Source organism: Phoca vitulina, unplaced genomic scaffold (assembly GCF_004348235.1).
Source record: "Phoca vitulina isolate PV1807 unplaced genomic scaffold, GSC_HSeal_1.0 scaffold3, whole genome shotgun sequence".
NCBI lineage: Eukaryota > Metazoa > Chordata > Mammalia > Carnivora > Phocidae > Phoca > Phoca vitulina.
In genome coordinates, this window is record NW_022589706.1 from 56106356 (window position 1) to 56126482 (window position 20127).

The 20127-nt window shown below is 46.6% G+C and overlaps 1 protein-coding gene across 5 annotated transcripts in view; it reads left to right on the forward strand.

The window, feature by feature from the left end:
* The window catches only part of SHROOM3 (shroom family member 3), a 295746-nt gene that overhangs the window by 258464 nt on the left and 17155 nt on the right, over positions 1 to 20127 (forward strand). For 4 of the 5 annotated variants that reach the window (XM_032400576.1, XM_032400577.1, XM_032400580.1 and 1 more), the window contains 4 exons: positions 2495 to 5720; positions 11371 to 11444; positions 15258 to 16151; positions 17377 to 17868. In XM_032400576.1, the coding sequence (XP_032256467.1) occupies positions 2495 to 5720; positions 11371 to 11444; positions 15258 to 16151; positions 17377 to 17868 (4686 nt within the window). The remainder of the gene's footprint in view (positions 1 to 2494; positions 5721 to 11370; positions 11445 to 15257; positions 16152 to 17376; positions 17869 to 20127) is intronic. The other variant, XM_032400578.1, reaches the window with a different exon arrangement.

Sequence of the window (20127 nt, forward strand, 5' to 3'; positions counted from 1 at the left end):
AGTACTATGAAGGAAATAAGCAGAGTAACAAGTGGTAAGGATGGGGGAGATGCTCTTGCGTTCAGGAAGTCTTCTCTCAAGCAGAGACTTGAATCAGGTGAAGAGCATACCATGTGGTGGGAACAGTGGGTACAAAGGCCCTAAGACACTGGAAGATCTTTCATGGCTTTGAATTACAGGAAGGAGGCCATTACACTGGAGTGCAGTGAGCAAGAGGGGACCAGTAGAAAATGAGGTTGGGAGCTAGCCAGACCACGATAAGAAGCTTGACACACTTACCTTGACAGTAAGGCTGTCTCTGTATGGGCTGGAACTGTTGCAGGGAATGAAGACCTCATCCCAAGTTCTTCTTCCCCACCATTAAAAGTGCGATCTTGGAAGCAAGAATGGCAAAGATAATCAGAATGATGACTTCCAGAAAGTGGTGGAAGAACTCCATAGAGGGTGATGTCAGTGCACTCGATGGCACAGCATGCCACTTGGGCCTGTTCCCCACTCAGCTTGGGAGTGGAGATTTCCAAGGGGCAGCCCTCCCTGAGTAGCCCAGAGCATGTCACCATCCTCACATGGTACATTCCACCTGAGGTTTGGTGGGTTAAGTTTCCTTTAGCCACAGGATGGAACCCATTGTACCCTTGCTCTGCCTAAAGATATTTACACCAGTGATTTCGTATTTCTAGACATCATCTACATTTTGAGATGTTAGTAATGACACTTCTTCCCCTTCAATAGAGTTTCAGTTATTCCGTTTCTTTGCTTTGACTTTTTGTGTGTCCCTAAGTAGATCTGAATTATCCTTTCAGTGAAAGACTGCTAAAATTCCCAGCAGTTGGGGATTAAGTAGTGCCTACCACCTGCATGGAATTGGTGAGCAAAAGGGCCATGATGGGGTATACGGCTCCCATTTCCACTCGAAGCATTAGCTCTGAATCTTCTGTTAGAAGAGATAAAGGGAAGCGTAAGTGGGTCATACAAGATTATCCTCAACTGAGCTGTCATGTACGTTAACACAGTCTTCATCTGAAGGGGAACTGGGAAGGGGGGGAGGGGGTAAAATCTGGCGGTGACATATGCCACACCGTTGAGTGCCAGGACTGGTATCTCTAGTCTGGCTGGCTCAAGAGCTGTTCCTTCTTTTCTCTCTTGAATTTATACCTGTCCCTCCCGAAGGGGGAGGCTCCATTCAGTAAACTGACTCTGTCTAAAAAAGAAAAATTACATTCTTGAGGTGAACTGCTGAAAATGTAGTCTTCCTTGAATTCCAGTGCCAGTTTTGAGTCAGAATATGGTCCTTCCGGTCTCTTGCCATAGACCCTGGATTTAGGCCAGCCATAAAACATTATCCTATGCTTAGTCAAGAAGACACTGTATTTACTTCAATGAGATCCAGAAATATAATCATAGCCCCATGAATTTTAATAGTGCTTAAATGCCTATTCATTTAAAAGTACAAAAGCTTAGCAAAAAGTTTTAGTGTTTACCCTTCTGTAGAGAATGGTGAGTCACAAACATTTGAACAGTTTCGAGATTGATTTTTGAACCACTTACTCCTTTCTGTATGCCCTCACTCCCCCCAACATGCTAGGTGAAGTCTATTTTAACATTTGTAACTAAAGCTAATTAGAAGTAATTTTGTTTTGAGGCAACTCTCTGGGGGATGCCATGTCAGGATTGAGAATCATTCCCCTTCCCCCAGCAGGCTCTGAAAATCACCTGGAGGACTGTGTAAAGGAGAAGGTCTTACCTTTCTAAGTGTTTGAAGGAGGCTTTGCTCTGGCTTTGGGAAGCCATCCACAGGTGATGGACTCCTGCAATTAAGACTTCTTCTAAAGCTTCCCTCTCCTGTCAGCTTTTTCTGACTTTGCCATTTCCCTGAATTTCTCTCATTCAGCTTTGTGTTTAGCTTTCTCACTACAATCAAATTGTCTCTAGTAGTTGAGATTCCAGGAAGATTGCCAGGGTATAGCCCTTCAATTCCATAAAAAGGAAAGATTAACTAAAAACACACACGTGCACACAGTCTCCCTCACCCGGTGCACGTGCCTGGTCTCTTACTAAGCTCTTCCCCTTCTTCCCACAAAGAGCCCTAAGAGACACAAAACTGCAGTCTCTCTCACTCCTCCTCCTCCTCTCTTCTTTCCTCCCCCATCGCTCATTTCTTGGCACACACAGAATGTCACTTGCAGCACGTAGCAAGTCACATCAATGTGTTGCCTCTACCCAGAGGCCACGCGGCTTCCTCTGCGCCCCCTGTTCCGCCCCTTGCAAGCCCGGGTGATTAATTAGAGGCGCACAGGTTACAGTGTTGGGCAATTACTCCTAGTGACAACACACAAGGAGGCTGAGCAAGGCCCAAATTGGCCCTTTTCACCCACCCTTCCAAAAACCAAACATCTTGCACAAGAGTACATTTATAAGCTGGGCCCTGTGCCTGTGAGCCTCCCAAACGCTAACAGCTCAGTGGTGCCGACTGCTTTGTCTCCCTTTCTTCTAGCTCCTCTACCAGTGACCTCTCCAGCTTTGACCATGCTTATCTGAGGCGAAGCCCTGACCGCTGCAGTTCCCAGGGGAGCATGGAGAGCCTGGAGCCCAGTGGGGGATACCCACCCTGCCATCTTCTTTCCCCTGCCAAGTCCACCGGCAGCATTGACCAGCTCAGCCACCTCCATAACAAGAGAGACTCGGCATACAGCTCCTTCTCCACCAGTTCTAGCATCCTAGAGTATCCACCCCCTGGCATCTCTAGCCGGGAACGGTCAGGCTCCATGGACACCACTTCTGCTCGGGGTGGCCTCCTAGAAGGGATGAGGCAGGCAGACATTCGCTATGTCAAGACAGTCTATGATCCCCGGAGGGGAGTCTCGGCCGAGTATGAGGTGAACTCTTCAGCCCTCCTTCTCCAAGGGAGGGAGGCCCGAGCGTCAGCAGATGGTCAGGGCTATGATAAATGGCATAATGTTCCTCGGGGCAAGGGAGCACCACCCCCATCCTGGAGCCAGCAGTGCCCCAGTGCCTTGGAGACTGCCACTCCCAACCTGCCTCCTAAAGTGGGCGCACCCCTGCCCCCAGCTCGGAGCGACAGTTACACAGCCTTTCGGCAGCGAGAACGACCCAGCTCGTGGTCTAGCCTCGATCAGAAGCGGTTCTGTCGGCCTCAGGCAAACCCGGCAGGCTCCCTGAAATCTCCCTTCATAGAGGAACAGCTGCATACTGTGCTGGAGAAGAGTCCAGAGAACAGCCCCCCAGCGAAGCCCAAGCATAGTCATCCCCAGAAGGCCCAACCTGGCCAACCTCTGCTGCCAACTGGCATCTACCCGGTTCCTTCTCTGGAGCCCCACTTTGCCCAGGTGCCCCAGCCTTCTGTGAGTAGTAACGGCACGCTCTACCCAGCACTCGCCAAGGAGAGTGGGTATACAGCTCCTCATGGAGCTTGTGACAAGATGGCTACCTTTGACGAGAATGGGAACCAAAACGGATCTAGCAGGCCTGGGTTTGCCTTCTACCAGCCTCTAGAACATGATTCCGTGTCCCCAGGAGAGAGGAAACCTGAAACTTCAGCCAGATGTGTCCCCTACAAAGTCCATTTCCCTTCAGTACCTGAAAATGAGGAGGATACCTCCCTGGAGAGACAGCTCACACCTCTCCGAGGCAACAGCCCACATCCCAATGAGAGAAGGAGCACCCACAGCAACAAACCATATTCTAGTTACCACAGCCTCAGATCCCCTCAGGCCTGGCAAGTGGGTGAAGACAAGAGGTCCTCCAGGCCCTCAGAGCCTTGGGCGGGTGATTTACATGAAGACCACAATGCCAACCTGCAGCAGAGGCTGGAGAGGGAAAGCCTAGGCCAGAGCCTGTCGAACAACTTTGGCAGGACCAAGCCAGGCTTTTCCTCTCTCCAAAACATTCCTGAGAGTCTAAGAGGGCAAAGCAGATTGGAGCTAGGAGGAGGAGCCCAGGAGGGCTACCTGGAGGGCTGGTCTACCTCTGTAGTCAACAGCAAGGTAGAAGACTCTGGAAGGAGAGCTGTTCCTGACCACAGGAGCCAGCTGGACAGGCCAGTCTCCTATCCGAGGCCCGAGGCAAGAACCAGTGCCTTGGCCTCTTTGCCCAGTTCAGACCCGCGGTATGAGGAGCCTCCCTCCCCACCCCACCAGCAGATAGCCAGTCTGGGCAGGAGGCGGCTCAGCTCCAGCAGCACCTCCGCTCTGCAGGGCTTGCAGTATGGGAACCCCCACTGCTCCGTGCTGGACAAGGTTTCCAAGCTCGAGCAGCGAGAGCAAGGGAGCCAGAGACCCCCCAGTGTGAGCAGCTCTACTTACGGCCACAACTACAGGCCCAACAGGACGCTTGCGACTTCTAATACTTTTGGGAATGACTTTGAGGAGACAAAAGCCAATGTCCGTTTTTCTGAACCCACTGAACCCATAGGCAATGGGGAGCAGCACTTCAAAAACGAGGAGCCGAAGCTGGAAGAGGTTTCCTGGCAGCCATATGGTCAGCAGTTGAGGCGGGGTGCCGATGTCGGCCGTGGCCCCCAACTTCACGGCAGTGAGCCCCCGAGGCGGGACCCTCACCTGCTCCGCAGCCAGAGCACCTTTCAGCTCTTCGGCGAGGCGGAGAAGGAGCCCGTGTGGCTGCGCGAGAGGCCCGGCACGCCCGAGTCGCCGGTGCTGGACGCCCCCTTCAGCCGTGCCTACCGGAACAGCATCAAGGACGCGCAGTCCCGTGTCCTGGGGGCCACCTCCTTTCGACGCCGGGACCTCGAGCTGGGGACACCCGCAACTTCGAGACCCTGGCGCCCGCGGCCCGCCTCGGCGCACGTGGGGCTGCGGAGCCCAGAGGCAGCGCCATCCGCCTCCCCACACACCCCTCGTGAGCGGCACAGTGTGACCCCGGCCGAGGGCGACCCTGCCCGACCCGCGCCCCCTGCCGCCCGAAGGGGGCCGCGCCGCCGCCTGACCCCCGAGCAGAAGAAGCGCTCCTACTCAGAGCCTGAGAAGATGAACGAGGTGGGGATCTCGGAGGAGGCCGAGCCGGCGCCCTCGAGCCCGCAGAGGAAGGGGCTGCGTTTCCCCGAGAGCACGGTGGCGGACCGGCGCCGCATCTTCGAGCGCGACGGCAAGGCCTGCTCCACGCTCAGCCTGTCGGGCCCGGAGCTCAAGCAGTTCCAGCAGAGCGCCCTGGCTGACTACATTCAGCGCAAGACCGGCAAGCGGCCTTCCTCCGCCGCCGGCTGCGGCCTCCAGGAGCCCGGGCTGCTGCGGGAGCGCGCCCAGAGCACCTACCTGCAGCCTGGCCCCGCGGCGCCCGAAGGCCCCAGCCTCGCCTCGGCCTCCAGCCTCTGCTCCCTGCGGGAAGCCAGTCTGCAGCCCCGCAGGGAGGCCGTCCTCCTGCCGGCCGCAGCAGTGGGGGGCGCGGGCGAGTCCCCGCGGGCCCCCAGAGATCGCAGCAGCTCCTTCGCTGGAGGCCGCCTCCTAGGGGAACGGCGACGCGGGGACCAAACCCCAAGGGAGCAGCTCGGTGGAGCTAGTAACTATGGACCAATGAGCACCCAGAGGGTGGACAGGACCCCTGGGGAGCCCTCCGCGTGGGGAGCCGCGGCCAAGAGGGCTGGGAAGTCCATGTCTGCAGAGGACCTGCTGGAGCGCTCCGACGTCCTGGCGGTCCCTGTCCATGTGAGATCACGGTCCTCGCCCACTGCAGACAAGAAGTGTCAGGTAAGTGCAACCAGAGGGTCTTAGAATGGGGCCCTTCGGCCCCAGAACTTTTGTGAGGCTCCCCTATCCCCCCGCTTCTCCCCACTCTAATTTTACTGTTCTATGCAAAAGGGTAGCATGTTTTCATGGAGTGATTTCTTTCTCCATGCCATGATACCCTTACAGAGATACATAGGTGGGGGGGGGGGCGTGGGTGTGGGTGTGTGTGTGTGCCCTTCATTTTAGGAAGTTACCCGCCTCTCAGGGCAAGAATGCATGGTTAGGAAAAGTTAGGGATTATCTTTTTTGCTGGTTTGGTTTTTTTATATTCATGGAATAGAGACTGCCTCAGTATTTTAAAGATTTTAGCTTTGCACCCTCTGTTTCTGACTTAACATTTACAAAACAAGAATTATTAACTCTAATAAGTTATTGGCTATCAAACTCCTGGCCCTCAGCTAAGTATGCTTTACATTTGTTATCTCATTAAGCCTCAATCCTCCTGTGTAGTATATTGCCCACATCAAACCTATCTGAATTCTTGGAGTGCACCACTTTGGTGAGATAGGAGAATCACAGACTTTCCAATTCTCACATAAAAGGATTTTCTAATAAAGATTTCAAACTATTCAAAGATTATGAAGTGCTTTCCACTGAAGATTTCAGCATAGCTAAGCAATAGAACCTAAGCACTAACTCCCAGGAGTCTACTAATTGCCCTAATTCTTAGTCACTCCTTGCTGCGAGTGCACTGCAGATCAAAGGCCTACCTCATGGTTCCCTTCCCACCTCAGAAGATACTAGGAATTCACATATAGGTGAGCACAGGGGAGAACACTCCTCCACTGTCCCTTCTCGCATTCTGTTTTCCCCAGCAGAGAAGTCAGTCGTTTAGCAAGACTTTGTAGAGCATGTGTTGTATGAAAAGCACTGTACTACGAGGTTGCAGGAAACACAGAAAGACGTAAGGCTCATGCCTTTCTGGGGTTCACAGCTGAGCAAGGAATATGATGAACTTCTATATAAATGACACACAGGACTAGCGAATGCTTTGGGAGCAGTGATAAATAATATGCTATGGAGGGGAGAGTGATTAATTCTAACTGAGGAGATCTAAGGGCTTCTCTTGAAGGAGATGGTATTTGAATCAGGCTGTGACGGATGGGTAAGATGTTGACAAAGGATTGGGGTTGGTAGAAAGCAAAGAAAGAAAAATTCAGACATTACTGCCTGAGAAGTTTTTTGCTGCACTGCTTCTGAAACAAAATACTGTACCCATCTAGATATTTTGTTTCAAAATACCCAGAAATATTTTCTCTCCAGGATAAATGCACAAAAAATTGTATAGAGGCAATCCTCCATAAGCTTTCACTAACCATTTTCTTCCCCTCAGAATGAAGCACAGAGCTAATTTCCACTCCTTATCCTACCACTAAAACACTTAAAATCCATGTATGTAACATACAATTTCAGCTAGTTTGATGAACTTCAGTAGCATAACTACCCCAACATTTTCTTAATTTTTCTTCCCATGTTCTCTAAAGAAAACAGAAATGTTTAGGTGAAAACTAAATCATATTCGGCTATTTCTTACTATATTTCATTATTCTCCCTTGGGGAATTGGTTGGATGGCTCTGAATGTTACTCTGCTTTCTCCCCAAATATTGAGAAAGTGGTAAACTGGGAAATAAAGCTAAAACATAGGTGTAGGGAAATGACGAAATTCCTCCAAATCCCAGCTGAATACGTTATTTGAAAAACTTTTAGAAAAGTACAGAACATTATTTACATCCTCTTCAATAAAGAGAATACCATATTTAGATATTTAATTTGGGGACTTTGATGCCAGAAGGGGAATATTTTCAAAATGAAATACTTTCTCTGTGCTGCTTTGCTCCTACAAATTCTGAAAACAGATTACCAGCCCCCAGATTGTAATTGTGCCAGGACTGTGCTCTGGAGCATCCTTCTCCCATTCTCCCACCAGCAACCAGACCTTGCCTGCCCCAAGACCTGGTCCACGGTCTGATGCAAGGTCTTCGCCTTGCATCTTCTTCATATAGCCATCCTCTACCCTACTTGTAGAACTAGTTAAAAAACAAAACTAGTCTCTACACAATTACTGTGGTTCTTATTTCAGGATATTGTATTTTTTTAATGTGCATGAATTCTAGAGACTTTACAATTATTATTAAGCTTTAATGAAGGTATTCAATAAGAATTTGTCTCATCCCAGCTTTAGAGAACTCTGAGAAATTAAATAACCCTGCAGAAACTGTCTGCCTACTAAGTTAAAGCCAAAATTTGAAGTCGTTTTCTAGGGCTGGCTCATTCCATGGCATCCTGAACAAATGTTCCTTGCTCCTGCCAGCCAGATGCTTATAGAGCAGGATTTTATAAGCTTTTGACAAGGATTCAGTTCCTTTTCAGAAGTCCATTAGTGAGGACAGTTTCTGCCTCCCAGACAAGGTCAACATGGAAATCAGTTTCTCTGTTTATACAAATTGTTCATTCTTGCACCTAAATAACTGCAGAAGGCTGCCACCACTCGTAGCCTGAGACCTGCTCAGACACTCAGGAGGCCTGGGCCTCTCCTTAGCCAGCGATGGTTCTCTCTGAAACATGCAACCTTTTACTACTTCTCTCTTAATTCTTCTTCATTTGAAAAGTGTAACTGCAGAACAAATGGATATTAGTGATGGCGCTGAAGGACACATCAAATTCTTGCCTATTTCCTACTTTCTATGAAACTTTGGAAAACTTAACCTTTTTAAAATGGGTGGGCCCTGAAAAAGCTGCCAGAAAATACCCAAATATTTCTGCTTCGGAGATGAAAATTTACACCTATTCATTGCATAGATTTAGAATCCAGCAAAGGCTATAAAAAGAAACCTTTGGAGAAATAAGATTCCTGGCTGGGAGTTGCTTTTTCCAGATGCTGAGTTAGAGGTTTCTCTGGTTCTCACTGTATTTACAGAGACCTTGGTTCCTGATATATAAGATATTCCCCATGTGATGGTGTGACAAACATCATTTAATTGCTGAGGAAATTGCTTAGTTCATCCCACAGTGTTGGATATAGGCTTGATTCTGTAGAATGCAGCTTGTAAATCATTTTAGCACCCCTCAGGAAGCACCCATTCAAGCTTGTGCATAAACAGAATCACCTTTCCACAAAATGTGAAGTTACAAATAGCTAATAATAATAAATGTCTACTGTCATTGTTCTAATGCACCAGTCATTGTTCTACATGTTTTATAAGCATAAAAATAATCCTCACATCTACGCAAAGAAGTAGATACTATTGTTATCTCTGTATTACAGATGAGGGATCTGAGACACAGAAAGGATGAGAAATTTGCCCCAGGTAGTGGGAGGGAGGTTTTTGACCCCATGCTGTCTGGCTCCAGATTCTGCAAGTCACGATACCATACTCCCTCCTTGAATAAAAAAAGACTGCGGGAGGGAGGAGGCAAGAGTTAAATATCTGAAAACTTCAAGTCAATGAACTGATTTCATTTTAACATTTACTGATTACTGTTATCCACATTTAAATAAAATTTTAAGATTTCTCAAATGGATTCCTAATTCATTTTTGCAGATACTTGGAAACTGATATCCAAAGTAGATGAATACTATCATCTTCATATTTCACTGGCCACAGAGTTAGTAGGATATCTAACTCCGAACCCAAAGCAAGAGTGTAAGGATTGGGACTCAACTTTAGGTTTATAATAAAGTTTTAAGTTTGCTATGCCTAATGAAGACTAAGAACAGGGGTATTTTTTTAAGTCAGTCATCAGAAGTCAGATAACTAACAAACACAAATAGACATTTACCCAGGTATCTACTGGAATATACCTTGTATTTCTCCCATAGCCATTGCTGTTTCCTAAATTGCCGTAAGTACTTTATTTTCTATAAACTGGTAGGAAGTATAAAGTCTTCTTTGGCAGTGAATATATGCCCAAATCAGAGCAAGTAAATGCAACAGAAACTGATCTCCTTGGGCTTGTACTAGGTTGGACTTCTGTCCAAATGATATTGTCATCAACAGAGTTAGTTTTCTTAATGGCCTATTAATGGATCTAACTTCCTTTATCTTGTGCACACCCACATAAATATCAACTTAAGCTTGATATTCTGGGGGCCAACTCATGTGACTGCAGAGGTTAAACTCCTTTTCATACTGAAATTCAAAGGAAATAAGAAAATGGGAAAATAGACTTAATTGTTAGTGGGCAAGGAGCTCACAGGGGATCTAGAGGCATTCCCAGTTAATTGCACATTCTTGTCAAGAGGGGGGTGGAGTGGGGAAAGATTTTAGAAGGACCATAAGGTTCCATGGAGAGCAGGAATTCCCATTCCCTAGAGTGATATTTGAGCAAATCGGAGACGCATGGAACTCCTTTTTCTCAGAGTATGCAAATCTGATTGATTGCATCCAGCCCAGCCTCTACTCACTTATGAAGATGCCAAGGACAGATCTTGGGCTTTGAAGACATCATGGTTTGAATGCTCGCTCCTCCACTTTAACTGTGGGTAAATACTTCACCTCTCTGAGCTGCAGTTACCTCCCTCACCTTAGTGTTACAGATTAAATAACAGAGGGACTACTAAGTTACCTGATACAATTCCAGGCACATAATTTGAGGATTTTAAGGTACTTTGCAGTGTCTGGGACTCAGTAAATGCAATAAGGGATAACTGCAGTTCACAATATTCACGTGTTTGTTTTCCCTTCAGGCCTACTACCACCTTTGGCTCTTTTTTTTTATTGCCTTTCAGTACTTCTACCACTGACTGGAACAACAACAACAAAAAGTGGACAGATTAATGGTGAAATAAGTTGCTAAAACTAAGGGTAGGGATCAATATGGATTTAATTTCTCTGTTATTTATAAATAATTGAAAATTAAATGTATTATCAATAACATCCTTGTCTGCATCAAGACCTGTTCACATGGGCCAAATTTTATGCTACCAAAAACTCACCAAAAAAACCAAAAAACACCTCACCTATCACCCTTTCAGGAAACCAGTCTATATACCCTTACTAAAAACAAAAACAAGTAATGACTACCCCTGAAAAGTTACCAGAGTTACTGATATTACATGTGGGTGAGATGTTTTTTTCCTGAAGGGAATATACTTCAACCTGATTACAAGCCAGATTCATATCTTTTCTCTAATTAGAACTCAGAACATTTGAGATTTTTGCTAAATTCAATAAACGATCATTTTCCTTGTCATCTCCCATAGTTCCCTATTGCTGTTTCAAAAGTTTGGCCCTTTGAAATAATTTTCATCATTATATTTCAAGTATAGCAGTTATTTTGAACCCTGGAGGTAACTGTCATCAGACTTCTGCTTAGAAAACGTCTTTGTGAGGAGAGACACCTGGGGAGACAGACTGAGGTGCAAATCCTAGCTCTGCCACTTGGGAAGGGTAACTGCTCTGGGCCCGTGTCGTCCTCACTGCTCTGGGGTTGACAGTGTTGCTGGGGCTGTGGGGGTGAAGTGGATAGTATGCAACAGTGCTGTGTTCGGGCCTGACACTAAGTAGTAGGCCTCCAACAAAAGTTCCTTCTCCTTTCTACCTCCAGCCTCTTGGTAAATTTAAATGCCTCTTTGTTGGTCATAATGCTGTGCCTTTCTTGTGTTTCAAGGATGTGGTTTTGGGGGAAAGCAACAGCTTTGGTCTTGTGAAGGATCCATGTTATCTGGCTGGCCCTGGGTCCAGGTACGTACATGTATTTATGAGGCCCTCTGCCTTATGAATGCTGCTGGAGTTAAATGCTTCTCTTCTGCTCTACGAGAAAGGGAAATGTGACATTAAGATGTTTCGTGTTATTGTGTGCCACCTTTTCAATTTGTCTAGGCCATAGGAAACTTCTAAATTTTTTATTTATAGGTGACTTTCTCTAAGAATGATACTTATTCAGAATGGGTTTTGATTGTGCACTAGGGAGGCAGTAGTTGACTTCAGTTAAGGTTAGCCTTAGAGTAGTTCCTGGAGATGCTCTTCTCAAGCATATCCTGTGGCTCACAACTGGGGCCTCACTTGTGTGGCTCTCTCCGGGTTCTGTGCACAAAGGATCAAGTCTGGTGACTAAAGCACTAGCGGAAGAATGAGCATCTCATGAACAGCTTCACAGAGCAAGACAAATTTATCAGAAGCACACGAGGTAAAAAATAAAGCTCCCAATCATAATTTTTAGGCACTGAGGGATAGAAAATAGGAGAGTTAGTTTAAAATTGCCATCAAGGGGTGCCTGGATGGCTCAGTTGGTAAAGAGCCAGCCTTTGGCTCAGGGTTCGAGCCCGGAGTTGGGCTCCCTGCTCAGCGGGGAGTCTGCTCCCCCCTCCACTCACACTCTCTCTCTCTCTCTTAAAAAAAAGGAAAAAAAAGGCAGCCCATGTGGTGTCAGGAAGTGGGTATTAAGTTACCTTCTTTACTAGCAGACTTCCCCGGCTACGTGCTCTTGCTCCCATAGTTGTGCTTAAAGTGAAGAAAGTATTCAAGGTGAGGCTCAGAACTTTGGTTAGTTTCAGTGCATTGCTTAAAAGCTAGAGACAAGGGAAAACTGACAGTGACCTAGAGCATTGCCAAAAGAGAATTGTCTAAAGTCAAAGGTGAAACTCAACCACAAAAAATCAAATACCTCAATTACAAAAAGAACTTGAGTAGACATTTCTCCAGAGATGATAAAAAATGGCCAGCAAGCATATGAAAAGATGCTCAACATCACTCTCAGAGAAACACAAATCAAAACCACAATAAGATACCACCTCATACCTACTGGGATGGCTACTATAAAAAAAAAACAAAAACAAAACAAAACCGTAAGAAAACAAGTGTTGGTGAGCATCTGAAGACATTGGACCCCTTGTGCAAACATGACTACTAGGCTCCTTTCCCCCCCTCCCCCACTGCCTACCATCCCTAATTTATAGCCTGGTAATAAATGTCTTTCCCCCCACCAAAAACAATTGTTGGTAGGATTGCAAAATGGTCCAACTGCCTTGGAAAACAGGATGTAGGTTCCTCAAAAAAAATTTAAAAAAGATCTACCATATCCCTTAGCAGTCCCACTTCTGAGTCTATATCGGGAAGAGTTGAAAGCAATGTCTCAAAGAGGTATTTTCATACCCATGTTCATAGCATCACTACTCACAATAGTAAAGAAGTGAAAGCAACACAAATGTCCATCAATAGATTTTAAAAATGTGGTACATTCATATAATAGAGTATTATTTAGTCTTAAAAGGGGAATTCTGGCACATGCTACAATATGGATGAACCTTGAGGACATCATGCTAAGTGAAATACATCAGAGACAATAAGACAAATACTCTAATTCCACTTATATAAGGCATCTTAAAGTAGTCAAATCCATAGAAACAGGAAGTAGAGGTGATAAGGGCTGGGAGGAGTTGTTACTTAGTAGGTATAGTGTTTCAGATTTACAAGAAGAGAGAGTTCTGGAGATCTGTTGCACAACAATATGGATATTCTTAACACTACTGAACCAAACATTTAAAAAATAGAGTAGTAAATTTTATGTGTTTATCACATTTTAAAAAAAAGCTATGAAGAAAAAAAATGAGACTAAATGCTTTCAAACTCCATTCTTGAATGTTAGGATTCCTAGATACCTATCAACAGCTGTTTGCCTCTCACACCCTAGTATAAAAGAGACTCAAGGATGGCTCGGTGGCTCAGTCGGTTAAGCATCTGTCTTCGGTTCAGTTCATGAACCCAGGGTCCTGGGATCGAGTCCCACATTGGGCTCCCTGCTCAGCGGGAAGCCTGCCTCTCCCTCTGCCTGCCACTCCCCCTGCTTGTGTGCTTGCTCTGACAAATAAATAAAATCTTTAAAAAATAATAAAAATAAAAGACACTCAAACAAAATCTTTTACCCTATCCTTTGTTCTTGAAAAAATACAATCACCAAGGAGATGCATTCTCAATCAGGCTAAGCATTTAACTCAAATATTACCTTCAAGAATACCCAATTTAAGTATGGTTCTTATAAACTAAGAAGATTAAACAAAAACTAAAAATATATCAACATTTATTTGGGCTTTATTTTAAATAAAGGATAAATAATTATTTTGGTTTTTAGCGATGTCTCTCCTTTTAAAAAAGCCTCAAGATACAAATATAATAAAATGAAGGTACCCAAGTTAGTCATTAAAACAGATTCCAGTTATTCCATGTCCAATTAGAGGATGCTGAGTTTAAAGAATAGTTTATATCCTAGTCTAAACAGCAATTGGGCAGAGACATTGCTTGTTCAGCAGACATTTACTGAGAGGGTACTTTGTACCAAGTACTGAGGATACCAAAGTGAATACGGAAGGAAAGCACCCAGCAGGTCCCCTGCCTTTGGATTTTCAGTTCACCCATTTGGGAACCCACCAAGAAGTACAGAGTAGCCAATCTTAGATATTGAGAGGTTCCTGGTAAAGAAACCGCCTCTACATGAAAAGGATATTTCAGAGGAAGGGCAAGTTTGCATCTGAGAGAGATGGGCCCCTTAACCATCTGCATGTATAATACAGAAAAAATAACATCACGAGAAAAGCTAATTTGGTTCTTTGCCGTCTTTCCCTTCCATATGCCGCATTACCCTTGCCTGGTGCTTGGACGGTTTTATGCAGGCCTGTGCTGGGGCTCTGCCCGGGGACTGAACCACAGCTCCCTCAGGACTCAGATCTGCAAAATGAAAAGTTCCATCTGCTCTCCAGATTCACTTGCATACCAGTCAGGGAGCTCCAAATGTGGAATTTTCAAATTAGGATGGGTTTGCTGGAGGTTGGTTCTGTGCTCACATTAACTTGCAGGGTAGCAGGCAGTGCTGCGGATTTCTGTTGTCCTTTAGAACATAGTAACAAAAGTATTGGAAATTGTTGGGTTTGTCCTCAGAGCCAAGGTAGAGGACAGGGGTTTAAATCACCATATACCCTATTTGCTCCTTATGATCAATCTCTCTCTCCAGAGATAATTGCTTATTAACTCCTTGGGTGAGACTCTCCCCCTCCTTCTTACTTTCCATTCTAAAAAATGAAAACACTAGGAGACTAAGGGAAAATGGTAAATCCTTCAGATTCAGCAGCCCTCGCTGATGCTTTCCAAACAGACCTCTCCCATGGGGATCACACTGGGAGAGAATAAGGCAGCACTCTTTTCCCAAAGTAGTCCTAAAAGGGGCTGAAGAAATGTACCTGTTTCCTTTTATATCCTGAAGTCTGCCCTGCAAAGCCAGGATATGTGTGCTGGGGGCGGGGGGGGGGGGGGGCGGTGAGCAGTGAGAGCGAGCTAATAATAGGAAATGCCCTGTGGCCCCAGGTCTACCATTTGACATTTTCCTGTAGGAGTTTACGCCTGTTTGGCATCTTTTTAAAACTCGGTTCTCCTGTATGAGCAGCCTGTGTGCAGCTTCTCTGGAATCCTTTTCCCTAAATGCTTTCCCATCTGTGTAATGAACTCTGGGTTCAGTATCTGCCCCTTTCTTCTGAGCCATAACCCTGTGTTTGTATCCTGCTCCAGGTCATTCAGTTGTTCAGAAAGAGGCCATGAGGACATGCTGTTGCTCAAACACCATCCCAGCCCTCGTTGGGGTGGTCCAGGCTGCAAAGCAGTTGGTGGTGCCTCTGTCCCCAGCAAATGTCCTGGACCCCTGGACCCTCACAGGCAGGCTAGCAGAACAATGCCTTGCCCTGGGCTGCTCCCCACAGGAATGCCAGGGCACCTCACAGACAGCAGGGCTGCACCCTTGACCCCACTCGGCTCCGCTCTGCCTTCCCCTGCACCCTTGAGCTCTCAGGCTGCAACCGATCAGCCGACTGGAAGGGATGGTCCGATGGGGCAACAGCCTCTTCCACCCCACACCCAAGCAGTGACCCACAGAAGTGACGGTCACAGCCTCGTCCAGCCTGCCAGTCCAAGAGGCCATGAGCCCAACAGCCCAGAACATGGGATGGAAGAGGCAACAAGGAGGCGGGTCTCGCTGCCTCAGCGGCCTGCCCCGCCTCGGGTGAAGTGGGCCCACGCAGTCAGAGAGGACAGCCTCCCTGAGGACTCTTCGTCACCTGAGTTTGCAAACCCGAAGCACTACAAAACACGGCAGGCTCCTTCAAGCAGCACTCTGGAGGACACGCCTCTTGGGACCCCAAGCACTCCAGGGAGGCTCTCCCTCCGAATATCTGAGTCAGTCCTGCAGGCCTCCCCACCACCTCGGGAGGACATTGATGATGAAGTGTTTGTGAAGGACTTGTACCCCAATGCCACTTCCAGTCCTACATTTGACCTGCCCCCACCCCCACCGCCTCCACTGAGCCAGGACACACCTGTGAATAGCTTGGACGACTTCCCTCCACCTCCTCCCCAAGCTATGTATGAGGCAGAGCTGGTCAGTGAGGATTACAAGGAGCCCTGTACCAGGTAAAGTGGGCAGACTCTGTGTAGGGCAAGCCCCCCAGCTGAGGAAGGAAAGGATGGCCCTCTTGTGAGAGATTTTCACACTGCACACTCCCCAGATCCTCCTTCCATTGGCCACTGGAGAGCCCTGGTGTGGAGATTTTCTATACAGTTAAGTCATGAAACTAGCAGAACGGTTTCATTTGTTTACCTTGGCTGGTCGTTACCGTAGTACCCAAGACTAGCACTGGGAACAAAGGAACAAGAGTACTGACAATGAACACCAAAGCCCAAAAGGCATAGTTCACTCTATGGACAGGATAAATTCAAAGGGTCCAAGTAAATAACATGCCTCTTCCCTGCTTGAGTTCTGAATCAGTGTGTGGTGTGGTGTGGTGTGTGGTGTGGTGTGTGTGTGTGTGTGTGTGTAGGGAGAGAGAGACGTATAGATTAGCCTAGAGGCAGCCTCACTCAAAAGAAAAAGAGGCTGGACCATGGACAGGCTATGGTCAGCTTTCTTATCAAAGTCACGCCATGTCCATCAGAAAGGATAAAGAATAGAGCGGTCAGGGCGCCTGGGTGGCTCAGTTGGTTAAGCAACTGCCTTCGGCTCAGGTCATGATCCTGGAGTCCCAGGATCGAGTCCCGCATCGGGCTCCCTGCTCGGCAGGGAGTCTGCTTCTCCCTCTGACCCTCCTCCCTCTCATGCTCTCTGTCTCTCATTCTCTCTCTCTCAAATAAATAAATAAAATCTTTAAAAAAAAAAAAAAAAAAAAGAATAGAGCGGTCAGTTAATGTGTAGGGAAAGCCTTGTGAAAGCCAAGAGAATGGGTAGAAGCCCTTCCCAACAAATAGTCCCCGGGACAAGTGATCTCTGAACCCCAGAAGAACACAATGCCTCTGTGGTAACCCCCTCTAAACACCACAGGAATGATGTACCACCCCTGCCCTCTGTTCCCCTGGACCTTTCAGAAAGCTCTGGAATCTCACTGCCACATTCATCAAAGCTGAATTCCTACTAGATCCATCCCCCTTAAAAAGTCACACAGCTTCCCTGTGACCAACTGCTGGGCTGAGGAGAACGCCCTTTAGGACCCTGCAGTTTGGGGGGAATGATAACCTCAGAGGACTACCTTGTCCCTACCATTCCTCATGTGAGAAGCCACAGCCCTGATGTGGAAAACTTCCCCCTAGTCTTCCTACCTTTCAGCTGACTCCTCTCTTACCCTCTCTTTTTTAATATCCCTAGCAGCTCCAGCAAATTTGCCAAGGTGACAGTTGCCAAGGAAAGGCCCATTCCCGGTACAGTCCATTTAGTTGGTAGTCAGATACCGGCTTCCAGATCCCAAACTTCAATCAAGGTTTCAGAGGCCAACGAGACCAACCCACCTTCCAGCATGGGTGCTCTGCCCCAACTTGATGGGGCTCTTGGCAAGCAGCCAAGCCCCGGGCAGCCACCTCCCATCCATGACCCAGTCTGTGGGACTCAGGGTTTAGAAAAGAATGTCAGTTCTGGCCCTCAGAAGACCTCAGAAGACATCAGGACAGAGGCTCTGGCCAAGGAAATTGTCCACCAGGACAAATCTCTAGCAGACATTTTGGATCCAGACTCCAGAATGAAGACAACTATGGACCTGATGGAAGGTTTGTTTCCCCGAGATGTTAACTTGCTGAAGGAGAACAGCATAAAGAGAAAGGCCATGCAGAGAACTGTCAACTGTGCAGAATATGAAGGCAAGAGGTAAGTCCCTGGCAATGCCCACAAAGAGACTTACATTTAAACTCCTTCCATGGGGGGGGGGGGGGGGTAAGTCTAGGACAACTTACCTGATGTTTTCCTGCCTCCAGAGATTCCAACCCAAAAGTGACACTCCATCTCAGTCTTAGGAGAATGGCTCTGAGGAGTAGGACGTGGGACTGACCGCCCTTGAGTTACCAGGCACTTGCCCAACAACAAAAATATTAATAGTGGTGACAAGTGCCATTAATACCGTTAATATTGTTCACATTCTTTGTGTTAATCATTGTATTAATTTTTTATATAAACATTATTTCATTTAGTCTTCACAAGAACCTCCTGACATAGCTACCAATTGTATCTCCCTTTTACAAGTGAGCAAACTGAAGCACAGAGAAATTAAGACCATGCCCGACCAAAGTCCTAGAACATGTGAGAGTGGTGGCATCTGGATTTGAACTCGGCACTATGACCGTGCCCGCTCTCTTAATGATTTTACAGTGCCCCCAACTCAGTAAGCAAGCAACTGCCCATTCTCTGTCAGAGTCACCTTGATAGAGAGCCCCCCAGGGGTCTGTGCGGAGAGAGGCAGGGGGAGTGAGCCCATCAGAGGCCTCCGCAAGGCAGAGGTGAGCACAGAGTGTAAGAAGGATGAAGCCTAGACAAATGGGTTTATTTACTACACTGACATCCATCCACCTTTCAAGAGTTAGGATGGATGTTCGCTTCATCCTGAACAGCAAGAAAGACCAGAATGTGGGCGCGCTCTTATGGTTTTGTTCAGCTGGTGAGCCTCTGCTCCTGAAGCCGCCCTGAGCGTGTGTTTACTGTGGTGTGATGCGTCCCAGACCCCAGGCACCGGGGTGAGCCTTCTGTATTTGCCATTCTTCTGCTTTCTCCTGGGTTATTGCAGTATTTTCTTGCATGTTTGATTTCCTTAAAGGATGACTGTGGGAAAGGTTTAGGGTGGTTTTTGTTTTCTTTTTAATTTTCAGTGAAAGCTATGTGGATTGATGGACTGGAACTCCACAGTTAGTGGCTTCTAGACTAAATAAAAACAGCATTTCATCTAAATTCGGTCTTGCCTTTTAGAAATTTCCAACTAATCCTAACTAAATTACTAACAGGAATACTATGTTTTGATTTGCGGGAGGGGGAGAAAGGAAAGAGTTATGGAGTCCTTATGAGCTCTTTGAATGTTTGTTGGAGACTCTCCTAATATGAGGCCTGAACCATCCCCATATCCATCCCCTTCTTCAGACTTGGCAGAGACTAACTGAGGTGAAGTGATTTATCCAGGGTCATGTGTTTAGCAAACATTTACTGAGTTCCTACAATGTGCAGGGCAGGCCACTGGGTTCCATGAGGGTCCCAAAGATGTGTCTCTGTGGGTGTGCCAGTCACTTAACTATGGGTGTTTGTAGTAGATCAAAGTTAGGAGCTTCCATTCATTCTGTTCTCTGACCACTTGCTTTAGAAAGTCCAAAGGAACTTACAAATACATCCTTAGCAAAGCATTTCCTAGCATTATCACTGAGAACTTGCGTTCTCTCAGTCAATTTAGAAGTGAAATGGTCATGTAACTTTTGCTGCAGAGACCTTCTGGAGAAATTTCAAAAGGGTGGCATGTGCCATCTTCTGGTGGAAAGGAGCATTGCCCTGTTGTGCGTGAGACTCGGCAAAGAGCCTTTGTGAGGGGTAGTTAATTAAATGCCTGAGAAGCCAATTTGTAATGCAATGAATATATCTGGGGGAAAAGCATATCAAAAGACCTTTTCCAGTTTCTTCAATTAACTGAATTAAATGTTGCTTAGAACATTTATCATTAAACTATATTGCTTAGAAGAATAGTCCTAGCAAGGAGGAAACTAGTAAAAATGACTTTTTTGTGTGTGTATGGTTCTTTATTCCTCAGTAAAACGGTGGCCTAGGTGTTAAATAAAGTCACCAGATTGAAATACCTCTCCCAGAGAACCTAACCCACTTCCACAGCGTCATTTCTTCAACTGGTAGCATCTGACCTATACTCAGAGACAGCTTGGTTACAGTAAAACAGAGAACACTAGATACTGGGTTTCTCAATTCCTGGTTTGTTCTCCAAACTCTCGAAACCCCTGCTGTGTAACTAAGGAGTCGACTTCACATCTTGTCCTCACTGACCAGCAGGCTCTAGGTCTCTTAGGCTCATCTGGCGTATCATGCTTACATGAGACGGAAAAGTGGTAAGTGTCCAGGCAGCAATTAGAGCAGGCGTCAGGAAGA